This window comes from Macrobrachium rosenbergii, chromosome 48, assembly GCF_040412425.1.
Source record: "Macrobrachium rosenbergii isolate ZJJX-2024 chromosome 48, ASM4041242v1, whole genome shotgun sequence".
Lineage (NCBI taxonomy): Eukaryota > Metazoa > Arthropoda > Malacostraca > Decapoda > Palaemonidae > Macrobrachium > Macrobrachium rosenbergii.
In genome coordinates, this window is record NC_089788.1 from 58,777,048 (window position 1) to 58,803,799 (window position 26,752).

Genomic DNA, 26,752 nt, shown 5'->3' on the forward strand with positions numbered 1-26,752 from the left:
GATCAATTTAAAATGACCTACTGTACAATTAAAGACATACAGAGAAACAGTAATACGTAGGTTGAGCTAACTATGAATGAGAGAGATGAATGAGAGAGAGAGAGAGAGAGAGAGAGAGAGAGAGAGAGAGAGAGAGAGAGAGAACAGTTGTTCAGACTTAAGAGTGTAATTTTTTATGAATTACTATGGACAGAGAGAGAGAGAGAGAGAGAGAGAGAGAGAGAGAGAGAGAGAGAGAGAGAGAGAGAGAGAGAGAGAGAGAGAGAATATTACATAAGAAACCTTTGACCCGCTAATCAGCATCACTCCCCCTTCTTGTCGCGTTAAATCAACATGTCTGACAGCTTTGCCTTCGAGCTTCTTACAAATGATGAGGGAAAGATATTTGTTTGTTTAAAATACGTATCACATATGAATTTTGTAATTACAGTTATATTATAATTATTATTATTATGATTATTATTATTATTATTATTATTATTATTATTATTATTTTATTAATCTCTTTTAACATCTGAAAATTAGCACTTATTATTAGGTAAAAAATTTATTTATCATACAAAACAAATAAACATATACATGTAATAGAAAAATTCTCTCATCACAGTAAGAGAGAGAGAGAGGGAAAAAAAAATTATTACTTTTACTATTTAATGTTATTTAATTTACACATAAAAGCTTGAAAACTTACAAATTACATAAAAAATTAAACATAAACACTTTTGCATGGTTTCTCAGTATTCGCAAACGTTCGCGTGTCCGTGAAAAACCCATGACAATTAGTTAGGTTCCAATGAAAAGTTCTTGTGTCTCTGAATTCACTCAACTTGAATCGTGCAAGTTCAGGGTATATACTGTATATATATATATATATATATATATATATATATATATAGTCATAGAGCTGGAGAGCTGGACTAAGGAATGAAAGGAGCTGACCAAGCGCTTTCGTGTATTTCCCACACCTACAACATAAAATATCGCAAGTTCTAGTGATAGATTGTCAATATATATATATATCCAGGCAGTCCCCGGTTTACGATGGGTCCAGCTTATGACGTTCGAGGTTACTTAACCTTTTCAAATATATTCATCAGAAATTATTTCCTGGTTTACGACGCATGTTCCGGGGTTATGAAGCTTATGACGCCGATCCGACGGAAGACATATGGCTCCAAAACAGCAGAATAATAAAAATTTTGAGGTTTTTTTGATGAAAAACCCAATAAAAATGCAGATTACATCGTTTTCAATGCACCAAAAGCATTAAGAGTAAGGTTTTCTTTGGATTTTTGACGATTTTCGACGATTTTTCGGTTTACGACGATTTTCAGTTTACGACGCGGCGTAAGAACGGAACTCTTGTCGTAAACGTGTGTGTGTGTGTGTGTGTGTGAGTGTTTCCAATTAACATTTATAAACATACAAATTTAATCAGTTTGGGAGAACACTACTACTTATTGGAAAGGGAGCTGACATTGGTTGCTCTATAACAGTTATAAAGCTGAAACATGAAAACCTATAAACTGCATTGACACACATAACAAACAAGGACATAAAACAGTTACATTGTCTTTTGGTAGTGACATCATTTCACTTTTGACGTCTGATTGCTGATACTGCACTGTATACTGTATCGGGAAAAGATGTCTTCCAGTATGTATTTATCCTTTTACAATGCAATTATAACATCTCGGAGGGTTGGCAAAAATGTATAACTTACCTTAATACAGTAAACTGCCCGTGAATGAAATTACAGGCTGTGGCTTGTGTCATTCAGCTCACAAAAAATACAGAAATAACAGAGATCCTTTGAGGCTTTCATACGACTCAGTTTGAGATACTACTCCATTTTTATATAAAAAGTTTATTACTTACAGGACAAAATGCTATGTGATGAGGGACCCAGCTAATTCATCCACACATTCTACTAATATGTGTTGGTTTACTGAGGCACTGCTGTACTTGTTTAATGTCTTAATGATAATTATTTATGTTGTTATATATAATGAGCTTGCTGGTGCACACTACGTGCGCTGGAACCTGGATCTGCCATCTCCCCTACCCTCTTGATCCCCTACCTACACAGCCCCCACCCAGGGCGGACAAACCGGTTTGTAGAAGGAGGGTGGATGTCTTCCCTACCCTCCCATTCCCCTACCTACCCCACCCCAACCCAGGGCGGACAATCCAGCTTGCAGGGGGTGGGTGGCTGTCTCATGTCTCCCTTACTGTCACCCGGGGGAGGACAAACAAGAAAGATCCACTTGGATTTTATTATTATAGATAGATACTTTATACTATTCTGTACTCATAAAACACAAGCCCATCCAATTAATCAGCATATTAATAAAAGTGTGAAGTTTTTTAAATTTAAAGCTGGTATCCCTCCTAAATAATATACTGACAACATACCTGTGGCAGAGCCAGTGGACACTGTGAGTTGAGGAGAAGAAAGGTTAAACCCACTCATTGCTTTCAGTGTGGAAGCTGGAGCTGTCGTCTATTACCAACTCTGTAAATGGTTTATATCAATAACTAGATATATCCAACCTAACAGAACAAACAAAGCAAAAACACTTATAAGACATACATTTACAAGCTGTTTTGCTGTGACAAAAAAGATCCACATTGCATCTTACAAAATGACACTGTTGTAAACAAAGATCATAACTCACATTAATTTCACAGAATGACTGAAATAACATTGATTATTAGAAGCACAGGGCAAACTTGAACAGTCATGCACTTTTAATCCATTTATTTATCTATTTTTCTGGTGAGGGTATGCGGTCCCCTAGAACCATTATAAATTCTGAAAAGAGAACGTTTAAAGCTGAAAAAAAAAGCAATAATGAAAAAAAAGTGACATGACAATCACATGCAAAAAAAATTACAAACACAGCTATATTCCTCTATACCCTAAATGTGCTTAATCAGCAAATGGGTCTTTATTATTCTTCCTAACAACTGAACATGTTACCAAAACAAACATGAAACTAAGCAACACTCCTGGAACAAAACAACTTTAATATATGAAGCAACATAAGTGTTTTGCAGTAAGAGTACCTATAAATTAAAGCTATAGCTCCCCTTCAAGAGGGTGATAGCTCAATGAGAATTGAAGCCTTTAGTTAGCTGAACAATAACTTGGCATGGGTATTAATCTTCTTAGGTCATAGTCCTAAACAGAAAAGGAATTAACTGTTCAGCCTTCAGTTGTTTCTTTTTAAACACTTAAGGTTAATATACATCAGAACTACTTTGCATTGCCATTCAGTCATCAATTTCTTTACTTTGTTCTATTTTTATTCTTGCCCTTATCATAATTTAAATGTGTCAGCAGAGAACAATCCCAAGAGGAAGCTAGTTCCACCAGTCGAAGAACACGACAATTTAATGATAAAATTGAGTTTTACATATACTTACCCAGTGATACTTAGCTAAGAGTTTCTACTCGAACGGCAGTTAGAATTCTGAATTCGGCGGTAGCGATTCTTTTGTTTTATGTAGGTGACTATGCCCCGCCCACTTTCAGGGTACAAAAGAGGAACAACATCGCCAACACAACAATTTATTTATGCAAAAAAAAGAGTCCATGTGCAGGGAGGAAGGTGGGCTCCATCCGTAATTACTGGGTAAATATATATAAAACTTAATTTTATCATAAAAATTTTATTTTTATATAATCATTTTTATATAAGTAATTTACCCAGTAATTACTTAGCTGATTCCACATTGAAAGGTGGAGGGAATCATGGACAAGGGCTTACGTTATAATTGATGAGATTATTGTTGCTCCTTACCTGGTGAGAGAGCTGCTGCAGGTAGATACTGCCTCTGGTGGTGCTAATCTCAACCTGTAGTGACGTGGCGGCATGGCCATAAGCGCCTCCACTTAAGTGGGACACTTCGTAGCGAAGGAGTACTCCAAAGACTGACGAAGTATAAGATCAAGCTTTGTGACGAAGGTGTACAACAGAGGCCAACAAAGCATACATACTTGTCCCTGCCCTGGGCACAGTACCACAAAAATAATATACCAGACAACAAAGTCACCTACACCATAATTAAACAATGATTAAACGATAAAAAACAAGACTACTACCCAACACTAAAAACTGGTGGGCACTCCAGGTACGTTGTACCCTCCAAGGCTCCCCAAGAACTCAACACCATTTTCAAGGCGAAGAGAAAAGGAAAGGAAGGGACACTTCCTACACTTCCTCACCCATCACCATGCCAGCTACGGACACAGGTCCCAGGGTACTGCATTTATCATAAACTGTCTCGATGTCCCGCAAATATTGCATCGCAAACACTGACTTGCATTTCAATGAGTTACCTCCAGGATCGCAGAGAGAGAAAGATTGTGCTTGAGCGCTACCGAAGTAGCGACTGCCCTTACCTCGTGAGCTTTAACTTTCAATAGCGATAAGTCAGTTTCCACTAATTGAGAGTGTGCCTCAACAATGAGATCCCTCAAGAAAAATGAAATGGCGTTCTTCGATAGGGGTCTAGAGGGGTTTTTTACCGAACACCAGAGATTACTCAATTGGCCTCTAATCTTCTCCGTCCAATGTAAATAATATCTGAGGGCACATACTGAGCACAACTCTTTCTCTTCCTCTTCTGTCCCTAGAATATCCGATAAGCTTGAAATCGAAAAGAAACGGGGCCAGGGATGTGATGGGTTTTAATTTTTCGCTAGAAATCCTAGAAAAAAGGTGCAGACTGCATTCCCTTGCAAAAAACTGATCCTTTTGTCTATTGCTTGAAGTTCACTTACTCTCTTTGCTGTTGCTAAGGCAACCAGAAAGAGTCAGGTCCCTTAGAGAGGAAGAGTGCATAGGTTCAAAGCGAGGGTCGGAAAGCCACTTAAGAACTGCATCAAGATTCCAAGAGAAGGACTCCTCTTTCTAGGACTTGGAGTTACTAAAAGACTTAATTAGTCTGGACAAGTCTTGGTTGTTTGAGATGTCTAGACCCCTATGTCGAAAAACGGAGCTGAGCATCGCTCTGTAACTCTTTATTGTCGTGACAGACAACCCTTTAGATGATTTCAAATTAATAGTGCAAACTTGTCCTCTACAACTGGAACACAAGGTGTGAGAATCGTAAGTCAATTTTGTCATCCGGGTATTGCAGTCTTTACTGCAATACTGGAAACTAGAACTACTAGTGTCGGACATATTGTAACTAGTTGAAAAGTCAAAATCATGAAAGTCAAATCCAAAAGTCACTATGTGAAAAAAAATGTTGAAAAGGCTACAAAAAATACTTCACCAAGGAAGAAAATTACAAATCCAAAAAACTCTAAACTGCTGTAACAACACCAGGTGTTGACGCTAAAAGCGGCAGAAACAAATTGTCGTGTTGGCGATGTTGTTCCTCTTTCGTACCCCGAAAGTGGGCAGGGCATAGTCACCCACACAAAACAAAAGAATCGCTACAGCAGAATTCAGAATTCTAATTGGCGTTCGAGTAGAAAGTCTTAGCTAAGTAATTACTGGGTAAGTTACTTATATAAAATTTAATTATTATTCCTTTGAACTTCTGTAAGCCCTTGCTGGCTGAGCTATTAAAATTTTAAATCTCAACTGGGAAATTCATCATCCTCAAAGCAATTTCTCACACCCTCTTGAGCAGTAGGAAAAGCCATCCACATTTGCTTTAGATGTGCTGAAAGTGATTTAAAACCTGACCAGACAATTCCTACCATGTGGTCCATGCTTCCTATGATTATGGCCACAGAGATTATTTGAAGAAATGAATGTAAGAAATTTGGCCATGTAACCTGGTGCAGAGGACAGGGAGGATATTAAAGCTGATAAGAGGTTCACTGGAACCCAGCATTCAGGCAAAGATTGTGATTTTAGTCCTGCGGGAGGACCCTTGGTACCAGGAGACTAAAGCTGCCCAGTAGATAAGTAGAGTGATTTTTTCCAGGTGTTAGCGAGTCAGTCAGTTTTAAAGCACTAAGAGACTTCACTGGTAGAGTGTTTACAGGCTTAAAGGATGGTCCAGAATGGAAGAGGAAGGGTACGGTGACGTGCATGACCTAGAGACCAAACATATACTGTACACATGATCAGTACCAAATCCACCCTCTCGACCCAAGTTAGGATCAGGGAGAATCAGGCAGTGACAGCAAATAGAACTATGGGATCTCAAAACCCCCAATCCCTAGCTCACAGGAACAGTCTGGCTGTGTTTGCCAGTGAAACCCATGAGTGAGTCTTGAACTTGGGACCACCATACTGTATAGTCAGGAGCAACAACCTGAGCTACCATGATCTGTTGATCTACTTTGGAAGGTTGATAATTCAGTGAAGGTAATTTAATTTTTGGAAGTAGGCCCACTTCACTGCACTTTACTGTACACACCTGACTTGGTGGCAATGTATTACTTCTTAATGTAATTAATGTACTGGCATAATTATCTCACTGTTAACTATTGCAAATGTACCCTATTGTTAATTTTATTATACAGTCCTGTCCAATGTTAGAAAAGGTCATCTTATTTTGAAATTGGTGTTATTCTGTGTAAGAGGTAACATCTTATTAAAAAGATTGATCTTTAATTCTCTCTGTGTATATTTTAACTTAGAATGTAACGCCCCTTATGAACAACTATAAATACTTCTAGTTTTTATTTGCAAGTATATGTCACACTGAAATGCGAAGACAGTGTTAATGAACTACTGCAGCAGAAGACAGTCAACTGAACATGACAAAAGTGATGATACTAACTGAATAAATGTGTAATTATCTAAGCACTGAAATAAACAACCAAACAAATTATAATGCTCTTAAGAATAGGGCACATGGATATCTCAGGTTGAATAACTGTATCAAATGCAAGATAGTACACCAACAGAATCAATTTACATAAAGAAATCTTATGGCAGTGCTGAAGATTGTTCTTAAATGCATGGTTGAGAAAGATGATCATTGCAAATATTTCTACTACATAAAATAATCAGCATGTTGAAAATGTATATACTGTATTGTGGCCAAGAAGAAAAAAAAAAGCCAAAATGTTAACCAACCTAAGATGAATACTGAGCTGATAAAAAATCAGTGATGTCAAAATACTGTCTCACTTATTTAATATTAAAATTTGTGTTACATTCTCTTTCGTTACTTGCTGCTCCCTGAAGAACTCACTGTTCATTGCTTGCATCACTAAAGATTAATGTTAACGCTAAAGGCGTTTTGTAACGAAAGACTGTATTAGTTCTTTTTTTAATGGTGTATAATTTGACTGATGCTGTGCTGCAATTCTGTGTATTTACTTTAATTTTTATTTACAATTTAATATTGACATTTCTTTATTTTTATGTTCATTTTATTTTCCTTTAAATCTGTTACTCTCCATTCTCCTTTTTCTAGCCATTTTTATCTTTTTTATTGCAATTTTAGAAATACAGGTAGTGCATTTTGTTGTAATGCCCTACATATTACAGTACAGTGCTTTGTTTCTATGGATTTCCTATTGCCCTTGGCTAACCCTGAGCACTGAAACAGATTCTTTGTGAACAACTGATTGAAATAATGCAGAAAGCAATAAGCATTTTGATATATAGTGAAGATTATATAGATGTCATAAAAACCTACTTTCTGCCTTGTACTTAAATACGTGTGTTATTTAAGTGACCAGAAAAATTATATATGACTACTGTACTTTTTGTATATGAAAATAATTTTCATATAGGGGACCACAGAAATTAAGAAGCAGGGTGTGTTTTAAAGGTAAGATTGCCTTCAAGCCCAAATACTAATTCCAACGTGATTTATGTGCACTGGTACTGTTAAGAGAATTTCGATTCATTGCAACAAAAATGACATTTTTATGATAAAAAAAAGTTTTATGTACACTTACCAAGTAATTACATAGCTACTAGTTTCATCTCACATGAGAGCTAAAATTTTGAAATTCATGGCAGCACTACTTTTAATTTGGGTGGGTGACTAGCCCTGCCCACTTTCGGGGAAAGAGAGGAACAACTCAGCAAAGAGCTTCAGTTTGTTTGTGCCCTTCTGTCCATGTTATTTTTACATAAGTAACTTACCGAGTAAAGTAATTACATAGCTGAATCCCGCACTGACAGAAGATGGGATGCATGGACACATCTACTCCAAAACATTAGTAATGGTAATGAATTTGAGAAAAGAAAAAATTGCTAGCATTGTTACAATGCTTGTTCTTCCTTACCCAGTAAGAGAGCTACTGCAGGAAGATACTGCCACTGGATGGTGCTCATCTTATTCTGTAGTGGCGTGGCAGTACAGCTATGAAGCACCTACTACTTCAGTGGGAACTTTGCAGCAAAGGACATTTCTGATGGCCAGCAAAGTATCCAATGTTGCCCGTGCCCTGGGCACAGTTAAGTTCAGTATATCTTAGTTTTACCAGACCACTGAGCTGATTAACAGCTCTCCTAGGGCTGGCCCGAAGGATTAGACTTATTTTACGTGGCTAAGAAGTAATTGGTTCATTGGCAACGGAACCTACAGCTTATTGTGGAATCCGAACCACATTATACCGAGAAATGAATTTCTATCACCAGAAATACATTCCTCTAACTCTTCATCAGCCGGCCGGGGGAATAGAACTCCGGCCCATCGAGTGACAGTCTGAAGCTCAACCGACTCAGCCAATGAAGGGCTTAATACAGTACCACAAATAAAAACAACCAGAGAAAACAACGCTGTCACCTACACCACATAAATGAAAACCACCACCCATCCGCTAAATAACTGGTGGGCACTCTAGGTACATCGTACCCCCTGGTGGGCACTCCTGGTACATCGTACCCCCTGGTGGGCACTCCAGGTACATCGTACCCTCCGGCTCCCCTAACTCGACAACCCATGTCAAGGAGAAGAAAATAAAGGATGGAAGGGATGATTCCTACGCTTCTTCCCCCAACACCATGCTTGCCACTGATAACGGACCCAGGGTACTGCAATTTTCATACATCGTTTCCACTTTCCGCAAGTAATGGGTTGCAAAAATAGACTTGCACCTCCAATAAGTTGCTTGAAGAACGGAGAAGAGAGACAAGTTGTGTTTAAAAGCTAACGAAGTAGCGACCGCTCTAACTTCATGAGCTTTGATTTTAAATGAAGGTAAGGCATCCTCCCCAATCAGAGAATGTGCTTCTGAGATAAGGTCTCTGAGAAAAAATGCCAGGGCATTCTTAGACAGTGGACGAGAAGGGTTTCTCACTGAGCACCATAGGTTACTCGCCAGGCCACAGGTTTTCTCAATTCTGTGCAAATAATACCTTAATGCCCTCACAGGACAAAGAGCTCTCTCTTCCTCCTCGGGTCCCAAAACCTCCATCAGATTCTTAATAATAAATGAACGAGGACAGGGTTTAGACAGGGTCTCATTCTTGGCTAAAAATCTCGGTGAAAAACAGACTGCGTCCCCTTGGGAGAAGCAAATCCTCTTATCAATTGCATGTAGTTCACCAACATGCTTAGCGATTGCCAAAGCCACAAGAAAAAGGGTCTTTCTGGTGAAATCCCTTAGTGAAATCAAACAAAGAGGCTCAAAATGGGTACTTGACAGCCATTTGCGAACAACATCCAGGTTCCAAGAGACTACTCCAATCTCCTTCTGTTTGGCTGTGTCAAATGACTTAATGAGGTCAGATGGATCCTGGTTCAAGGATACTGTAGATCTATTGCCTTATCGAGGATACGGTAGATCTATTCCCCTATGTAGAAACAGAGCCCAACATGGCCCTATGACCTCTAAAGGTAGAGGAGGACAGGCTTCTAGAGGACCTTAAATACATCAGAAAATCATCTGTTATCTCTACTATAGACATCTGAGAAGATGAGATGTTATGTCTTTTGCACCAAGTGCGGAAGACTGTCCACTTGGCTTGATAGACTTTGCTAGAGGATTGACATCTACATCTAGCAACAGCCTCTGCAGCCAATCTTGAAAAGCCCTTCACTCTAATGAGCTTCCTGACAGTCTGTATCCCATCAGGGCCAGAGTGGACAATCCTTGATGGAACCTCCTGAAGCAGGGCCGTCTGAGTAAACTTGGCTTTTGAGGGAGTAGCCTTGGAAAATCCACCAGAAGTCCGAGAAAATCTGGGAACCACTTCTTCGAGGGCCAAAATGGGGCTATTAAAGTCATTGACACATTTTGGTGCGTCCGAAACTTGTTTATGACTTTCCTCACCATGCTGAATGGTGGTAAAACATAAAGATCCTTGTTCGACCAGTCTTGTAGCAAGGCGTCTGTTGCCCATGGTACAGGATCCAGGGCTAGCGAACAGAACAAAGGAAGATGATGGTTCCTTAAGGTCGCAAATAGGTCCAGGATCGGCTTTCCCCACAATTTCCACTGAGCTAAGAAGACTAGAGGGTCCAGGGTCCATTCTGTGGGGAGAACCTGTCTTTGATGGCTCAGCTCCTCCGCCAATACATTCAGTTTTCCTTGAATGAAACATGTCAGGATTCTGGTCTCATTCTGGTCTGCCCAGAGGAGAAGGGCCCTCGCTGCCTCGCAGAGGGAGAGTGCGTCCCTCCTTCTTTCCTGATATAAGACAGGGCCGTGGTGTTATCCACGTGTACCATCACTGTCTTGTTGCAAACTTACGATGCAAAGAACTATAGCCTCAAATGGACTGCCTTTAATTTTTTGACATTGATATGCCAACTTCGTTCCAGGGACCATGTCCTTGAAACTTCCTTGTTCCCTAGAAGAGCTCCCCAACCTAGGTCTGATGTGTCTGAGTAGAAGTCTAGGTCGGGGCTCAGAACGAGGAGAGATTTCCCTTCTAACAGCTTGTCTTCAGAATTCCATCATTGTAAATCTTGGTCTCTAGGATCACATGAAAAATGAACATGTCCGGGACTTTTACTCTGTCTCAGCTGGCCCTCAGGAAGAACTGCAGAACTCTCAGATGGAGTATGCCCAGAGAGACAAACTGTTCTTTGGAGTCTAGAGTTCCTAGAAGACTTACCCACTTGTTGGCTGAGCAGTTCTGAAGAGAGAGAAATTCACTGACCGTCCTCAGGCAAGATTCTACTCTCTTGGGGGTTGGAAAAATTTGAAAACTCTGATAGTCTATTGTCATTCCCAAAAATAGAATCTCCTGTGTCGGAGTCAGCTGGGACTTCTGCGTACTGATCAGTAAGCCCAAGTCTTGGGCTAGGAGAAGGGCCTTCCGAAGGTCCTCCATACACTTCTCCTTCGACTGAGATTGAAAGAGCCAATCGTCCAGATAAAGGGAGATGTTGATCCCCATAAGATGAAGCCACTTTGCGAGAGGGGCAAGAACCCAAGTGAAGACTTGAGGAGCCATAGAGAGGTTGAAGCACAGAGCTCAAAACTGATAAACTTTGTTTTGGAACACAAAACTGAGGTACTTTCTGGAGTCTGGATTGATGGGGACATGGAAGTATGTGTCTGCATATCGATGGAGATCATCCAATCTCCCTGGCGAATGGATGATAGGATGGTCTGGTTCATTTCCATCCTGAATTCTGTCTTCTGGACGAAGAAATTCAGGGTGCTGGTGTCCAGGACGGGTTTCCAACCTCCTCATGGCTTGGGAACTATGAAAGATGGTTGTAGAACCCGAGAACTGGCGTCTTCGACCACTTCTATTGCTCTCTTCCTAAGGAGGGATGAAACTTCTTGGGAGAGGGCCAAACACCTCTGCGAGCCTACCGAGTCAACAGTCAATGCGATGGGCGCATTGACTAAGGGTGGTTTCTCCCTGAATGGGATGGAGTAGCCCTCCCTCAGGACTTACACGATCCAACGTTCCGCTCCCTTCGCTTCCCATCTTTCCCAAAAGTGAGGGGGTCTGGCTCCTACTGGAGTATGGAGGACACAGCCGTCACTTTCATGAGGAAGGCTTGGAGGGGGACTTAACGCGAGACAAGAAGCGGACGTTCAAGCGAGGTCTGGAGTAAGCCCTTTGTTTGCTACTATGAAAGTGCTGCAGCTGGAGAGGAGATGCTGTCTTAGTTTCGGTCATCTCCTTAGGGCATCTAGTTGAACGGGCCAAGAGGGCCTGCATTGACATCTTTTGAAGGTCTGACGTGATCGCTTGAACTGTAGATTGAGGAAAAAGGAGCGCCAACTTCTGCGAAGAAGTAACCCCCTTGGTGGTGTACGAACACCAAAGCTCTCTCTTCTTGAGCACCCCTATAGCAAAGAGAGGGGCCAACTCCTGTGAGCTGTCTCTAATGCCCTTATCAGTACAAGAAAGGACACCAAGCCAATTGGTGGGACAATCCTCAGGCAAATCAGCACAGTCCTTAATCTTACGTGCAAGGGCTCCCATAAACCAGTCCAAGAAACTCAGGATTTCAAAAACTTTAAAAAAGTTCTTGAGGAGATGGTCCAGTTCTGTGGTGGAGAACATCACTTTGGCTGAAGAAAAAGCTAACCTTCGGGATGAATCAATCAGCCCAAAGAAGTCCCCCTGGGAGGAGGCAGAGACTCCCAAGGAAGGAACTTCTCCCGTGGTGTACGATAAGTACCTCCTTTGAGACAGCCTGGATGGAGGAAAACTGAAGGAGACCTTTCTTTGCTCTCTCTTCTCAGAGAGCCAACCTTCAACCTTGGTTAAGGCTTTCCTCGCTGATGAATAAAGTACTGTACCATCTCAGGAAGCCTTTTGGAATCATTAAAAAAGCTGAAGCTGGCAAGGCTGGTTCTGCTGGAGAGAAGAAATCAGTAAAACTAACCAGTAAAAATCTTAGCAAGGCCACATAAGCCAAAAGAGGAGTGTCCTGGTCTACTTCCTCTTCCACATCCAATGACACCGGGGACAAAGACAAGTCTGCGGGAGGTTGAGGAGCCGATGGCGCCTTCTTGAGCAAGTCTAAAATGCTGTCAAGTTGGCATTGAGTGGGAGCCAACAACAGATCAGCAACTACTGGCACCTGAACATCTGCAGCAAGTGTCTGAAGAAGAGGTGGCAGCTGAAAGGGGCTGGCGCTGGGCGCTTGGCAGCTGGCACTGCAGGCGCTTGGCAGCTGGCACTGCAAACACTGGATCTGGTGCCGCACACTCGAAGTCTGACCCTAGGCGGTCAGGCGCTCAAACAACGACAGATTCTTGGATGAAGAGGAGCATTGATAAGAGTAAGAAGCAGAATGCTTGGGAGCCGAATATTGGCTCTCTACCTCATGGGGCTCCAAAGAAAAACTGCAGGATGGATGAGGGCTACGAGCAGGTTCTCTGAACCTTTAGCAGGGCATCGAGAGGAGAGCGCGACAATTCTGCACGCCTTTTCAGTGGCCATGATTTGTCCTTAAAATGCCACTGGCGCCTGGGACTGGACTCCTCCGAACTAGAAGAAAGAAGACACACTTCCACGGAGACACCTTTCCAATGGCTCTCTGTCGCAACCTGGGATGCAACAACAGGTCCAACTGAGGGAGCGATTACCTGTGGGCAGACCCCACAGACATCCCTTGGACTACCAGTAGGACTCCTCCCAGGTTTAGGGGAGTATGACAGTGACTTTTGCCTGGGAGAATCGGCAGAACAAGCAGCCATCTCCTCCACTACCACTTCGCCTGCAATTTTATAACTTATCTTGTCCATTAGGATTCTCACTGAGGACCCCAACTGAGCCATAATACTCACTATCAAATTACATTTCAGATCAAATCTTGATTCGAGGCAGGCAATGGGAAGTGTGGGAGCCAGGTAAAGGAGAGGGTGGTATGGTCTAAGGACTGGGAATGGGAGACACAATAGACACAGGCTAAGAAACAGAAAGAACAATAATATCATCTGAAGAATTAGTAGAATCCTGGCTAGCTAAGGTCTTACTATCATCGGCTCTAGCAGCGACCTTTCTCTTCCTGTCTCTTTCCAGTTTAGCTAAATGTGACTTTCAATTCTTCCACTTTTTGCCATCCTAGTCTTTACATTCTTCACATGTCAAATCCACTACAATCTGTGCAAAGGGTATGCGGGGTCGTAAGAAGCCTTTGTCAATCTTGTATTGCAACCTTTGCTACAATATTTAATACAAGATGAACTTGAGCTGAACATCATACACAAGTCAACTAACAAAAAAGCCTAAATCATGAAAAAATTGTCTCCAATAGTAAAAATAGGTAAAAAATTGGTAAAGTCAGTCATAAAGAACCTAACACTAACTAAATGTGCCGAAAAGGCTACCAAATGCAAGAATACTTCAACAAATGGGCAAAAGACATCAACTGGAAAAGCAATGAATTCCAAAATGAGCTGCTGCATACAACTAGTCTACAGTCATAAGCCGGCAGAAACAAACTGAAGCTCTCTGCCGAGATGTTCCTCTCTTTCCCTGAAAGTGGGTGGGGCTAGTCACCTACCCAATCGAAAGCAGCGCTAACGCGAATTTCAAAATCTTAGCTGCCGTGCAATTTGAAACTAATAGCTATGTAATTAGTACATGGTAAGTACTTATACAAAAACTGTGATTAGGAAAGTGCAGTCCTTCACACTAACTGAACCCTTGGACTACATCTAGTCATCAGCTTCTTTCTGCCTCCTTCTAGTTATCAGCTTCACCCTTCTTTCTGTCTGCATCTAGTCATCAGCTTCACCCTTCTTTCTGCCTAAATCTAGTCATCAGCTTTACCCTTCTTTCTGTCTGCTTCTAGTCATCAGCTTTACCATTCTTTCTGTCTGCATCTAGTCATCAGCTTCACCCTTCTTTCTGCCTGCTTCTAGTCATCAACTTCACCCTTCTTTCTGTCTGCTTCTAGTCATCAACTTCACCCTTCTTTCTGTCTGCTTCTAGTCATCAACTTCACCCTTCTTTCTGTCTGCTTCTAGTCATCAACTTCACCCTTCTTTCTGTCTGCTTCTAGTCATCAGCTTCACCCTCCTTTCTGCCTGCTGCACCTAGTCATCAGCTGCACCCTTCTTTCTGTCTGCTTCTAGTCATCAGCTTTACCATTCTTTCTGTCTGCATCTAGTCATCAGCTTCACCCTCCTTTCTCCTTGCATCTAGTCATCAGCTTCAACCTTTCTGTCTGCGTCTAGTCATCAGCTTCACCCTTCTTTCTGCCTGCATCTAGTCATCAGCTTCACCCTTCTTTCTGCCTGCATATAGTCATCAACTTCACCCTTCTTTCTGCCTGCATATAGTCATCAGCTTCAACCTTTCTGTCTGCATCTAGTCATCAGCTTCACCCTTCTTTCTGCTTGCACTTAATCATCAGCTTCACCCTTCTTTCTGTCTGCTTCTAGTCATCAGCTTCACCCTTCTTTCTCCTTGCATCTAGTCATCAGCTTCAACCTTTCTGTCTGCATCTAGTTATCAGCTTCACCCTTCTTTCTGCCTGCATATAGTCATCAGCTTCAACCTTTCTGTCTGCATCTAGTCATCAGCTTCACCCTTCTTTCTGCTTGCACTTAATCATCAGCTTCACCCTTCTTTCTGTCTGCTTCTAGTCATCAGCTTCACCCTTCTTTCTCCTTGCATCTAGTCATCAGCTTCAACCTTTCTTTCTGCATCTAGTTATCAGCTTCACCCTTCTTTCTGCTTGCACTTAATCATCAGCTTCACCCTTCTTTCTGTCTGCTTCTAGTCATCAGCTTCACCCTTCTTTCTCCTTGCATCTAGTCATCAGCTTCAACCTTTCTGTCTGCATCTAGTCATCAGCTTCACCCTTCTTTCTGCCTGCATATAGTCATCACCTTCACCCTTCTTTCTGCCTGCATCTAGTCATCAGCTTCACCCTTCTTTCTGCCTGCACTTAATCATCAGCTTCACCCTTCTTTCTGTCTGCATCTAGTCATCAGCTTCACCCTCCTTTCTCCTTGCATCTAGTCATCAGCTTCAACCTTTCTGTCTGCATCTAGTCATCAGCTTCACCCTTCTTTCTGCCTGCATATAGTCATCAGCTTCACCCTTCTTTCTGTCTGCATCTAGTCATCAGCTTCACCCTCCTTTCTCCTTGCATCTAGTCATCAGCTTCAACCTTTCTGTCTGCATCTAGTCATCAGCTTCACCCTTCTTTCTGCTTGCACTTAATCATCAGCTTCACCCTTCTTTCTGCCTGCTTCTAGTCGTCAGCTTCACCCTTCTTTCTGCTTGCTCTAGTTATCACCTTCACCCTTCTTTCTGTCTATATCTAGTCATCAGCTTTACCCTTCTTTCTGCCTACATCTAGTCATCAGCTTCACCTTTCCTTCTGTCTACATCTAGTCATCAACTTCACCCTTATTTGTGCCCACATCTAGTCAACATCTTCACCTTTTTTTGTGCCTACATCTAGTCACAAGCTTCATCCTTCTTTCTGCCTAACTCATGGATGATACCACCAGGAAAGCCTGAACCCCAACATTTATTTCTCTCTCCAACAGGATCTGCCAATTCAATCACAGAAAAAGTGGAGGCCTGAGATTAGGCTTGCTGTGCAAATAACATGCAGTCCACAAACCATAAATGGTAAATGTACTCTGTCACTATACAGTAATAACTTCAATATCTCAAAATCAGCAGATACTTACTGACCTGAAAAATGGATTCCTGAGGCACAAATGACAAGGTGACAAGCTTTTCTGTGCAACCTACTTGCTGTGGCAAGTCAAACATACTGAATTTCTCCAAGTTTATTCTCAGCTGGATCTCATACTTCCCGTCTGAGCAATAGTGAATTTTTGCATTATAAATTAATTCAGCAATATATGTAAAAATGGGGTAAGAATGGTAATCCCATACTTATCAAAGCCTTGAGAAATCAGTGGTTCAAGTCCAGTAGGCAAAAGACCTAGATGACCAACCTACTGGAGATCATATTGAGCAATATTAATGCAATGCCAAGACCAAGTGACTGAGGCTTGAATAGAAGCAGCTGAATGACATAGTAGGTTTTCAGCTCTCATGTGGTATCTTCTACTCCCTCGCGTATGACAAAGAATGCCTCGGTATAACAGAAGCCACCCATAAATCTTCCTGGCCATGTTACAGTGTTGCAATGTCACATGGTATCGCAAAATGTGTGGGCACCCCGATTTGTCACACACTTGATGGAAAAATCTCTTAAGACACATTGAACAATCTCCAGCTATTCCCATGACTCTGAAAGACTCATGCTGGTATTGTAAAGGCATGAGCATGCAGAAAATGCAGGAAGTTGTGAACACACATTCACTGGTCCTAATTCCTGCAGTCATATTATGGACAGAGAGGTGGTCTAAAAGGCTCACCAAAAACCCAGTGCACAGATACTTAAGGGAGAAAGAACAGGTCAAGTCAAGATTTCCTTAGCTGCATGATGACACTGATGGAATGAATATCATTAAAAAAAATTGCTCCTATCAGAAAAGTCCCTGCAAAAAGGAAACAGAATGTATGAGAAAATACTGCTTACAGGAAACTGAGGTTTCTTTGATACTGAGTATTTGTAAAGTCACCACATCGGCGCCAGGATAGTGTTTCGGCGGCGCCATTAATTAAGTCTCCGCTGAGCTTGTTTTCTTTGGTGACTTCCCATTTTCTTCAAGCTCAATTAGTCACGCCTAAAACGTGCCAGGTCACGCATTTTAATCATTTTTACTTTATGGTATTTATACGAATGTCACACATTGTGTATCACATGTTTCTTCATTCACAGGCATCAAGACTGTATCCATATTGTAGCTCTGTATGTTTTGTATTGTAATTTGTACTCGTTCACTGCATATTATTGTTTATTGTTTCGACCTCAGGTCACAGTCAATTCCATTGTCTCTCGCGGCCCGGCGTCAGTCGGCCGCAATATAAGCTGCCTGGATCTGTAATAAAGTAGCAGTAACTTTTACCTGCTCGTTTCTTTGACACCTTACAATACCATGGAAACATAATGTTTCAGAAAATTCTTCTTACAAGATGCCTGGAGTATTCATGAGTATTAAGGATAATGGATGAATACTCTGAGAGAACAATAATAATCATTCATAACTGTAATATATTGAAATATATACCTGAACACTTAATATGCGCACAACTTATATACAGGCCACAGGCTTGCTGTGACAAGAGTGAAAATACCAAATTTTACTCGCTTATTCCTTTCATTGCATATTTCAAAGATAAAGTAATTTGCAATTTTCCAAATATATAAACTTGAAGTCTTTTATGTGGACATACCTTCAGTGAAGCTGGTCCAATCACTGAAGCATGGCAATAAGGTAACTGACTTGAGGCAAGCAAGGGGATATGAGAACCACTTATTCTCTTGCTTATCAGCATCCACTCTTTCTTCAACAACAGAGACAAATGGGGAGTTGGCTGGGGATTGGACTGTGATAAAAGCATCAGGTCTGTACATCTTGGAAAACTAAAACTGTCTTTTAAATTAGCAATTTTTCCTACATGAATGCAAACCTTTGTCTTTTATATAGACTCACTTCTTGGGTATTGTCATAAGAACGTAAGTGGTAATGTTTTCCAATCCAGAAATGCCAGCTTATTGATTATTTAAATGAGCAGGGAAAGGATGACTCCTGTGACTTCCTGTACAGCCTGGCTTATAAGAAGTGAAGGCTGACATGACCCTGTGCTTGGGTTTTGTATGATGAAGAACCTGTTTTTCCCATTTGTAATTGTAATACTAGTTCAGAAGGGAGCAATGTTATCACAATCAAACCAAAGATAATTATGTTCTACAGGCATCCCCCCTTGTAAAGGAGACAAGGAGTAGCATCCACTGACTACAACAGTCAAGAGATAGGTTGTTCTATTGTGTACCTCACCTGCATCTTGCCAGACCATGGAGTACTTGGCTGCTTGCTGTCACATGCAGAGACAGGGAAAGAGAGGAACCAGCCACCATTCATGCATCCAACCTTATACCACTCATGAACCTTATCTAATGAAGCCTGGGTTGCTACACATGTTAAGGAGGCATCACAGCTCTTAATAATGTTGTTCAGTGACTTATGGGGGACATCCCTGAGGTAGCAAGAAGTAAATCTAGTCTGGTGATGCCAGAAACCTGCTCTCAGTACCTGTACCACTGAAAAGTTCTTTCAGAATACTTGGGATGGAGTATTATCCCAGACTTCATTAGCTCTTTTCTAGGCTAGGAGCCATCTCCCTCACAAAGCCAGAATGTTCTTGGACACCTACTTCTTCTGCCTGCTGATACTAACAAAGTATCTGACACTAAGGCCTAAGATGTCACCTTCTGTGAGTGGTATTGCAAAACTTTCACATAGCACAACAGTTTCTCATTTTATTCCACACTTATGAAGCAATGCAACAAGGTGATCAGAAGTTCTCAAATCTTTCATCATGAGACTGTGGGTTCTGAGTTTTTAATACAAATTCAGGAATAAGCAAGAATGAGAGAGATCTCCGACCCTCCATTTGCCACACCATGCTACAGCATGCCCAATTATTTCATCAACTGGTTCAGCTGAAGACCCCACTTTTCCCAGTTTAACAATCTGCAAATTGTGGCAAAACGAGAGCAACTGCCCTTTGGAGGATGACAGGATCAGCCAATTGTTGAGATACTGTAGCAGATGGATCCTGAATGAATGGGCCCAAGCCAACACTAGAATCAACACTTGTAAGAACACCAGGTCCATCAAAACCAAGATGTCACCCCCTCTGACAAAATCCAAAATGGATCATGGGGTTGCTTTACTAAACCAAGTCAAATAGACAAACTTGTTGAGAGGAGAGAGATGACCAGCCTTTCAGCCACCGGCTGACTTCACTAAAGAGAGCCACCTGAAAGTCCGGGAATCAGTTGTCTACAACTTCCAGCACAACTTTTTCCAGCATTCAGAGGTGTCAAATGAAGAGTCTTCCCTCCCACTAACATTGGTTAATGCTTCAGCCTTCCTCCATTCCAAAACCTTTCCCCATAACACACAGAGATTCTACCCCTACAAAGGAGCAGTGACAGTAAGGATCTAGCTAAATAGGGGACATGAAACATCACATACAATTGCTCATGCCCTTGCCCTTCACACCTCTGTTGTAAACACCACATATCCATGGTAAGGTAAACATGCACTCAAAACAAAAACATAAATTCCAACCTGGTAGTCAAAAGGAGCGCAGTGAGACATCCTTACATGGCACCAACCAAAGAAAAAGTGCTTGGTGATGGCAGGTGGGGGGGGGGGGGTTGATCCCTTCACTCAGCCCCCTTACTGCCAGTTAACAACTTTGCTACAAAGTTTCAATGACTGTTTACAACTTGTACTGATGAATACTCCTACATAAGAGGTGATGGTTTGTACTTCTGTAGGAACAAATAATAATAATAATAATAATAATAATAATAATAATAATAATAATAATAATAATAATAATAATAATATGGAATAACACACTTCTAAGCTTATTTGTACAAAAGTCTGTGAATAGCCTTTTCCATTATCCTAAGCCAGTACAGTACACTAGAAAGCTATGTAAGTCAATTCAGTAGGCTAGACTGATTATCTTCCAATCAACCGACCTAACTTATCCCAAGACACTAATAATAAAAATAATACTGTAATATGGAAGGAGTCCCCCACTGCATGCCGTTCAAATGGCATTCATCTTATCCAGTCTTTCTATTTTTCTCTTTTATCTGCAGAGTAAAGGATAAATAAAATGCAAAGGGGCACAGGTTTACACAGCAGCAGAGCAGGTTTAAGGTTAGCTTAAGTCTAGGCAGACGTTACTTTCATTGGCTAGGTGCGATGTCAGATGTTGCTGTAAAGCCCACATCCTAAAATGTTGAGACCTCAATGGTTGTGTTGACTGGGGAGACTGAAGGGGTTTCTGCTGGTGTGTGCACCCTAGTGTGACTGGTGAAATACTGTAGCTTGCTCAGGTGTGGAGGCGGCTATTTGTCTTCTTTCTCCTTCTCTCTTACCATTTGGCGCTGACTGATTATCAATGTTTCTCTCTCGATAGTGGTGGCCAGTTTTCTATGTTCCTTCATCTGTTAGTCATTGTTTTTTCACAAATGGCTGTCTATTCAGGCAGCAGTATGGTCATAATGCGCTCTCTCTCTCTCTCTCTCTCTCTCTCTCTCTCTCTCTCTCTCTCTCTCTCTCTCTCTCTCAGGGTTTGGTGCTGAGTAGACTGTACTTATACTGTTTAGTATGATTGTTGGGAGAAACTAAACTTCATTAACAGTATGTATGGTAGCCTTTTTTTTTTCAGGATATGCAGGGCTTTGAGGAGGTACAGATATTACCAGTCTGATGGCTAGTATAATTTTCACTGTCTTAATTAATTCTTCCCTTTCTGGTCCTCTTTGGTACTGACGACTGTAATGATTACATAAGGCATCTTCCTGTAATTGACATGAGATGTGCTTTGAGAACTTGGTGGTCATCATCTCAAGAAATGACTGGTGGCATCCATCCACCTGGTCAGTAAATTCACAGATGACCCTACTTTTCTTGAAAAATGTCTTGAAGGGAGCCGCATTAATTTTCATGAGCTGGATGGTTCCCATTTTTTCATAATAATTTGTGGACAATGATCTCCATGATGAGCTGGCTGGTTCTCATATTTTCATACTAAATAGTGAGTTTTATTTTCTCTCCATTATAGGAGTGACAATTTATTTTATACTCCTTTTTATGCCCTATTTATTTTCTACATGTTTTTGGAGCATTTGGTTCTGGAAATACTGTAGTGTTTGCTGTTGAACTATTTTGTTCAAGAAACCATAATTGATGAGTATCTGAGCTGACACTTCGATCTCCTTGGTGGTGTCCCTATAAGTGGAACAGTGAATATGGGGATGGTGGATGAAAATATCCACCACAGACCTCTTATTTTTGTTTGCGCACTTGCTTCATTCATTGAAGCACAGGCTCAGATTCATTGGTTTTTTATCAAATGGAGGGGTGTATCTCTCAGAGTTTGTTGTACTGACACATCTGGGACAGGGAGGAACTGTAAGCACTTCACTCTCAAGTAAAGTGGAGGACAGGGCATTCTTCAAAAGTTCATTATAGGGCTTCTACCCTCCTTGTTGTTGACTCACATAAGTGTTGTCTAAGTATAATGGTATTTTGGGAGTCCAGGGGATCCTGATGAAGGCCCTCTCCTTGACAATGCCCATATAGAAGTTGGTAAATTGGACTCCTTATGGGGATCCCATCGTCATATCTGTTTGGAAGCATAAGTGCTCCTACTGTGTGATGAGGAAAGCCTTCAAGGTACATGTCTCTAAACAACTTTAGGGCTTCCCAGAAACCCTAATTAGAACTTTTGATGAAGACTCAGTCCTTTATTTTACTTGTTGGCAAATTGCCAAAGGTGTCCTCTCTGTCCTGGATGTGTGCATACAAGATTCTGATGGGATAAGCCATGGCTATCTATAAAAAAACAACAAATCAGGGTCTCTGCCTCATCCATTGTGCTCTTACACAATGTTCTACTTTTAGGGACACCACTACAGAGATCGAAGCATTGGAACAGCAAAACAGAATTATCAACAACGAAGGACACACCAGTGAAAACTCAAACAACAAAAATTGCACCATCAAACTCTCTTTTTCAAAACCACAAGCACTAAAAACACCTGAAAGTTGAAAAAGCCATAAAAAAGATTATAAAAGAAAACGTCACTGCAGTAATAGACAGACAGAAAATCAAACCCAATTATTATAAAAACATGAAAACCAGCCAGCTTATCACGAAAAATAACCCCTGGTCTCTACTGGAACAGCAACCACATACAGGTATAATGTTCTCAAGCACCTTTCATGTCAACTAAAGGAATGTGCCATATTTAATCATTACAGTTATTGACTCCAAAGAACACCAGAAGGGAAGAATTAAGGCCATGAAAATTACAGATACAGCACCAGACTGTGAATGCCTGCATCTCCTTGTAGCCCTGCATATCCTGGGAAAAAAATCTACCAAAAATACTTATAAATGGAATTCAATTTATCACAATAATCATACAGACAAATGTAGTGTGAGAAAGACAACAAACAGCCATACTGCTACCAGCCATTCCTGAAAAACAACAAATAACAGTGGAAGGAGCATAGAATATTGGTCAACACCAAACACTAATGAGAGAGAGAGAGAGAGAGAGGTAAGCAATAAACAGACATCAATCCCAACAAGAGATAGGGAAGAAGAAGACAAATAACTGCCACCAACACATCTGTGTGAGTCCTTAGGCTAACACCAGTGGGAAACACAACCATAGAGGTCCTAATATCTCTGGGTGAGGGGTTTATAGTCACATCTTGCATCGCAACTGGTAAATGAAAATAAGACCTGCCCAGACACCCCTAAACACAAACCTGCTCCCCTGCTGTGTATACCGGTACCTGCATTACTTTGCATTTCATTCACTTCTTACTGTACATGACTATCTGTGTTCAATGAAATGTTAGAGTCGTAACTAATAAACATGACTGGCAGTGTATCTTTCCATGTCTTTGTGAAATTTATTATACTGTCTACATGCAGATGAGAATACAATAAGAAAAATTGAGAAGACTATAAACTGAATGCTCTTTCAACCAATACCCAGTTTCAGCATACATGAAAATTCCACCAATCTCATAAGTTCTGTCAAAAGCACAGAGGGCACCACAACAGGCCACCACACCTAACCTAATCCAACCTATCTAAGGATGCCATGTTATACAATTGTCATACAAGTCATAAGATACACAAGGAATGTTATTTAGCCTCACTTTAAATGTAATATTCACTGAAACAGTACAGATCAAAATTTTCACGTTCTTATTGAAACTAAAATATTAATAATAAAAAATCTGATGATAATCCTCATAGTCCGGGTACTACGACAAGAGCTATATTTTTTTTTTCACTAGGTCTAGCCTAATGAATCTTACAATTCATTGCTGACACAGCACTGGAATGGCAGCTAAACTGTGGTTCACGATACTCAAGAAGGAAATGATCTGTGCAAGGTTAAAGAAGAAAATGGAATGGATTTTAATAAGACCTTGAACGACTAACAAGGTTAGGATAGTCTACGCCTGGTCGGCAGAAGTTATCAGGGTACTGCTAAGATATAATGCATGCAGGCCTATTTTATCATGGCATAGAGTCGCGTTTATTGATTATCTAACCTTAATTTAGTGACTTAAAATGTGAATAAGTACCTAAGCAGAGGGAGCTCTGGAAATAAATTTGGTCCCGTGCGCGACAATCAAAACAAACACGGAGGACAGACTACCTAATGAGGTCTTGACGGAATGACTGGGAATCTTAGGCTAAGTCAGGATAAAAGCGGAAACCACGGCCATTAAAAATTAAAATGAGATTAATCCGTGAACAAACTCAGAACATATCTAATCTACGAGATTTCGAATTTTCTTATAGGAACATCATCTGAGCCATACGTCAAATTTTCATTGATTTAGGTAACAATTAGGCAATCAATTTTTGTCACATTTGCATCCTTGGCCGGACCTATCAGCTCGTTTTCCCTTCGATGGTTTGTTTGCTGAAAAATAATGATACTGTACATTGAATTTAAGTTCGGGAGTATTAACTAAGTAGGAAGTTCAGATACAAATCCTACTCTTCCTCATTCTATTGTCTTCTCGAGTTTCATTACGATCTATTGGGTTCCCAGAGTTTGTTGTAACTGACTTACGGGCTCAGGTACTAGACCCAAAGACGTGCAGTCATATATATATATATATATATATATATATATATATATATATATATATATATATATATATATATATATATATATATATATATATATATATATATATATATATATATATATATAAAGCCTTTTCCATTACAGGGGGTGGCACATGAAGGTGGATCTTTTCCATTGTCCAGAAGCTTGTATCCTAACGACGGGTCTTCCGTTTTTTGCTGGTCACCCATTCAAATACAACCCACACCCAATGCGATACAGACTTGGAAAATTTCAAAGCTTTACTGACTGACCACTCAGCATATTAGAAATTATGGACTGCAGTACCCTCACTTGTCGATGATTTATCGGATACGGCGGCTGATAGTAAATATGATATCCTGGTATTATTTGATTTTTGCCGCGGTTTCTTATACAGCTGTGCACAAACTATAACTAAATGGTTATGATCTACTTCTACCCTTGATGAAGCCTTTGAGTATTTGAAAGATTACTTGCATAAAAGGAAAGTCTGTGTACAGACTGGAAAAATCCGTATTCATCTGATGAAATATTAAGAGAAGTGCCCTAGGAAAGTCTGTTAGTCTAAATTCTATTCTCTATAAATACACTGTAGAGACTTTGGGGTTGCGGAGTTCAAGTTGCATGCAAATTACAAGTAATTTTATTACTACATTACTGATATCGAGGATGCAAATGAAAAACTGAATAATGCTCTCATTATGCAGTGTTAAAGAATGGATGGCAATAAAACAGAATTTATGTTGGTTAGTAAGAAAAATGAGTTAAGGAGCCATGGTGACAATCAGGTGAATGTTAACTATACTCTAGTCCAGATTGCTGACAAGGTCCTGAGTCCTTGAATTAGGTGCCTGGTTCTTCGTTCTCCACACTGCAATCTTCAGAGTTCATCATTATCACATACATTTGTTTGTATTTGCGTCTTATCTGCTACACATGGTTAATATGCTGTGCTACCTCTTTTGTTAGTTTTCTAGTATCCCTAGCTCGGTGCAATTACTTTTTATTTTTTGTTTCAGCTACAACCAAACGAACGTTCTGTGATGTCAACAGGCACTTTATATAGCTTATACAGTCTAGTTTAACTTTTACTTCTGTAATTTTCTTTGTGAGACCTAACAATTTTAATCTGATCTTCATTACAGTGATATTTATTTTTGTATTTCGTGCTTCACTGTGCCCTCTTGTGCCATTTCTATTAAGAACCCCTAACTTTGTCATTCCTACTTTCGTTTCTTCTAGTATCACTTTTATTTTGCTAACTATTTTACATCCAGTCTTCTCGAGTTATTGATTTTATTAGTTTTTTACCACTTCTACTTTTATCCGGTCTCACTCCACCAAAAGTGCTCCGTGGGAACGGTAAACTCATTTGACTTAGCCACTTATTTGCGGAGAAAATAAGAGAATCCTTACTTTTCTCTTTTATTTTTGGAAAGACTAGATATCTTCAGACCTCCGATATCAAGTGGGAGGTTACTATACAACATTGGGACTTCAGATCTGAAGTCTAAAACCAATTAGCTGAGTACATTTTGCTCAGATAACTTGGAACCATCTGCAGCTACTCTCATGCTATCACCATTTGTTGGCCGTATTGTTTGTATCAAATCTGTTAAATACTTTGGACGTTCTATCTTCACAACTTGATGACTCATAACACATACCTTAAACTTTGTCTTAGTTTCATAGGCAACCAGTGCAACTCAAACATTTACCAGGCCATCCATTCCCGCGGTGCGACACCCTTTAGTAATTTTGCCGCAGTTTAGTATGTTTGCAGCTGCTTATGTTGTGCAGAAGGTTGGTTATGGTTGACAGAGGTACATTAGTGTACTCTAATAATGACACAGTTAATCACAAGTTTCCTAATAAACGCCCCTTTTCCCAATTATACATATTCATAAGACATTTACTATGATTTTAAGGGATATTAGTATATTTCTTTATTTTCAGAATTACTTCATAGGTGAAAACATATGAATCTGAAGTTAAATTTGCTTGGTTTCAGTTCTCCACCACCTCCAGGTACTCAGGAGAATGACGGCCAGGTTCCCCAATCTCCACAGTAGTCCCCACAGTGCGGCAGTAATTGCCATATGATACAGAATCA

At 40.5% G+C, this 26,752-nt stretch overlaps 1 protein-coding gene across 2 annotated transcripts in view; it reads right to left on the reverse strand.

Moving 5' to 3' along the window:
• The window catches only part of LOC136831425 (cytochrome b5 reductase 4), a 110,764-nt gene extending 86,543 nt beyond the window's left edge, over positions 1-24,221 (reverse strand). Inside the window, exons 1-3 of one of the 2 annotated variants that reach the window (XM_067091872.1) lie at positions 24,104-24,184; positions 20,036-20,241; positions 2,416-2,515 (exon numbers count right to left, since the gene is read on the reverse strand). In XM_067091872.1, coding sequence (XP_066947973.1) covers positions 2,416-2,473 — 58 coding nt within the window. In that variant the 5' untranslated portion in view covers positions 2,474-2,515; positions 20,036-20,241; positions 24,104-24,184. Of the gene's footprint in view, positions 1-2,415; positions 2,516-20,035; positions 20,242-24,103 lie in introns of both variants that reach the window. The other variant, XM_067091871.1, reaches the window with a different exon arrangement.
• Between the last annotated feature and the right edge of the window lie 2,531 nt (positions 24,222-26,752).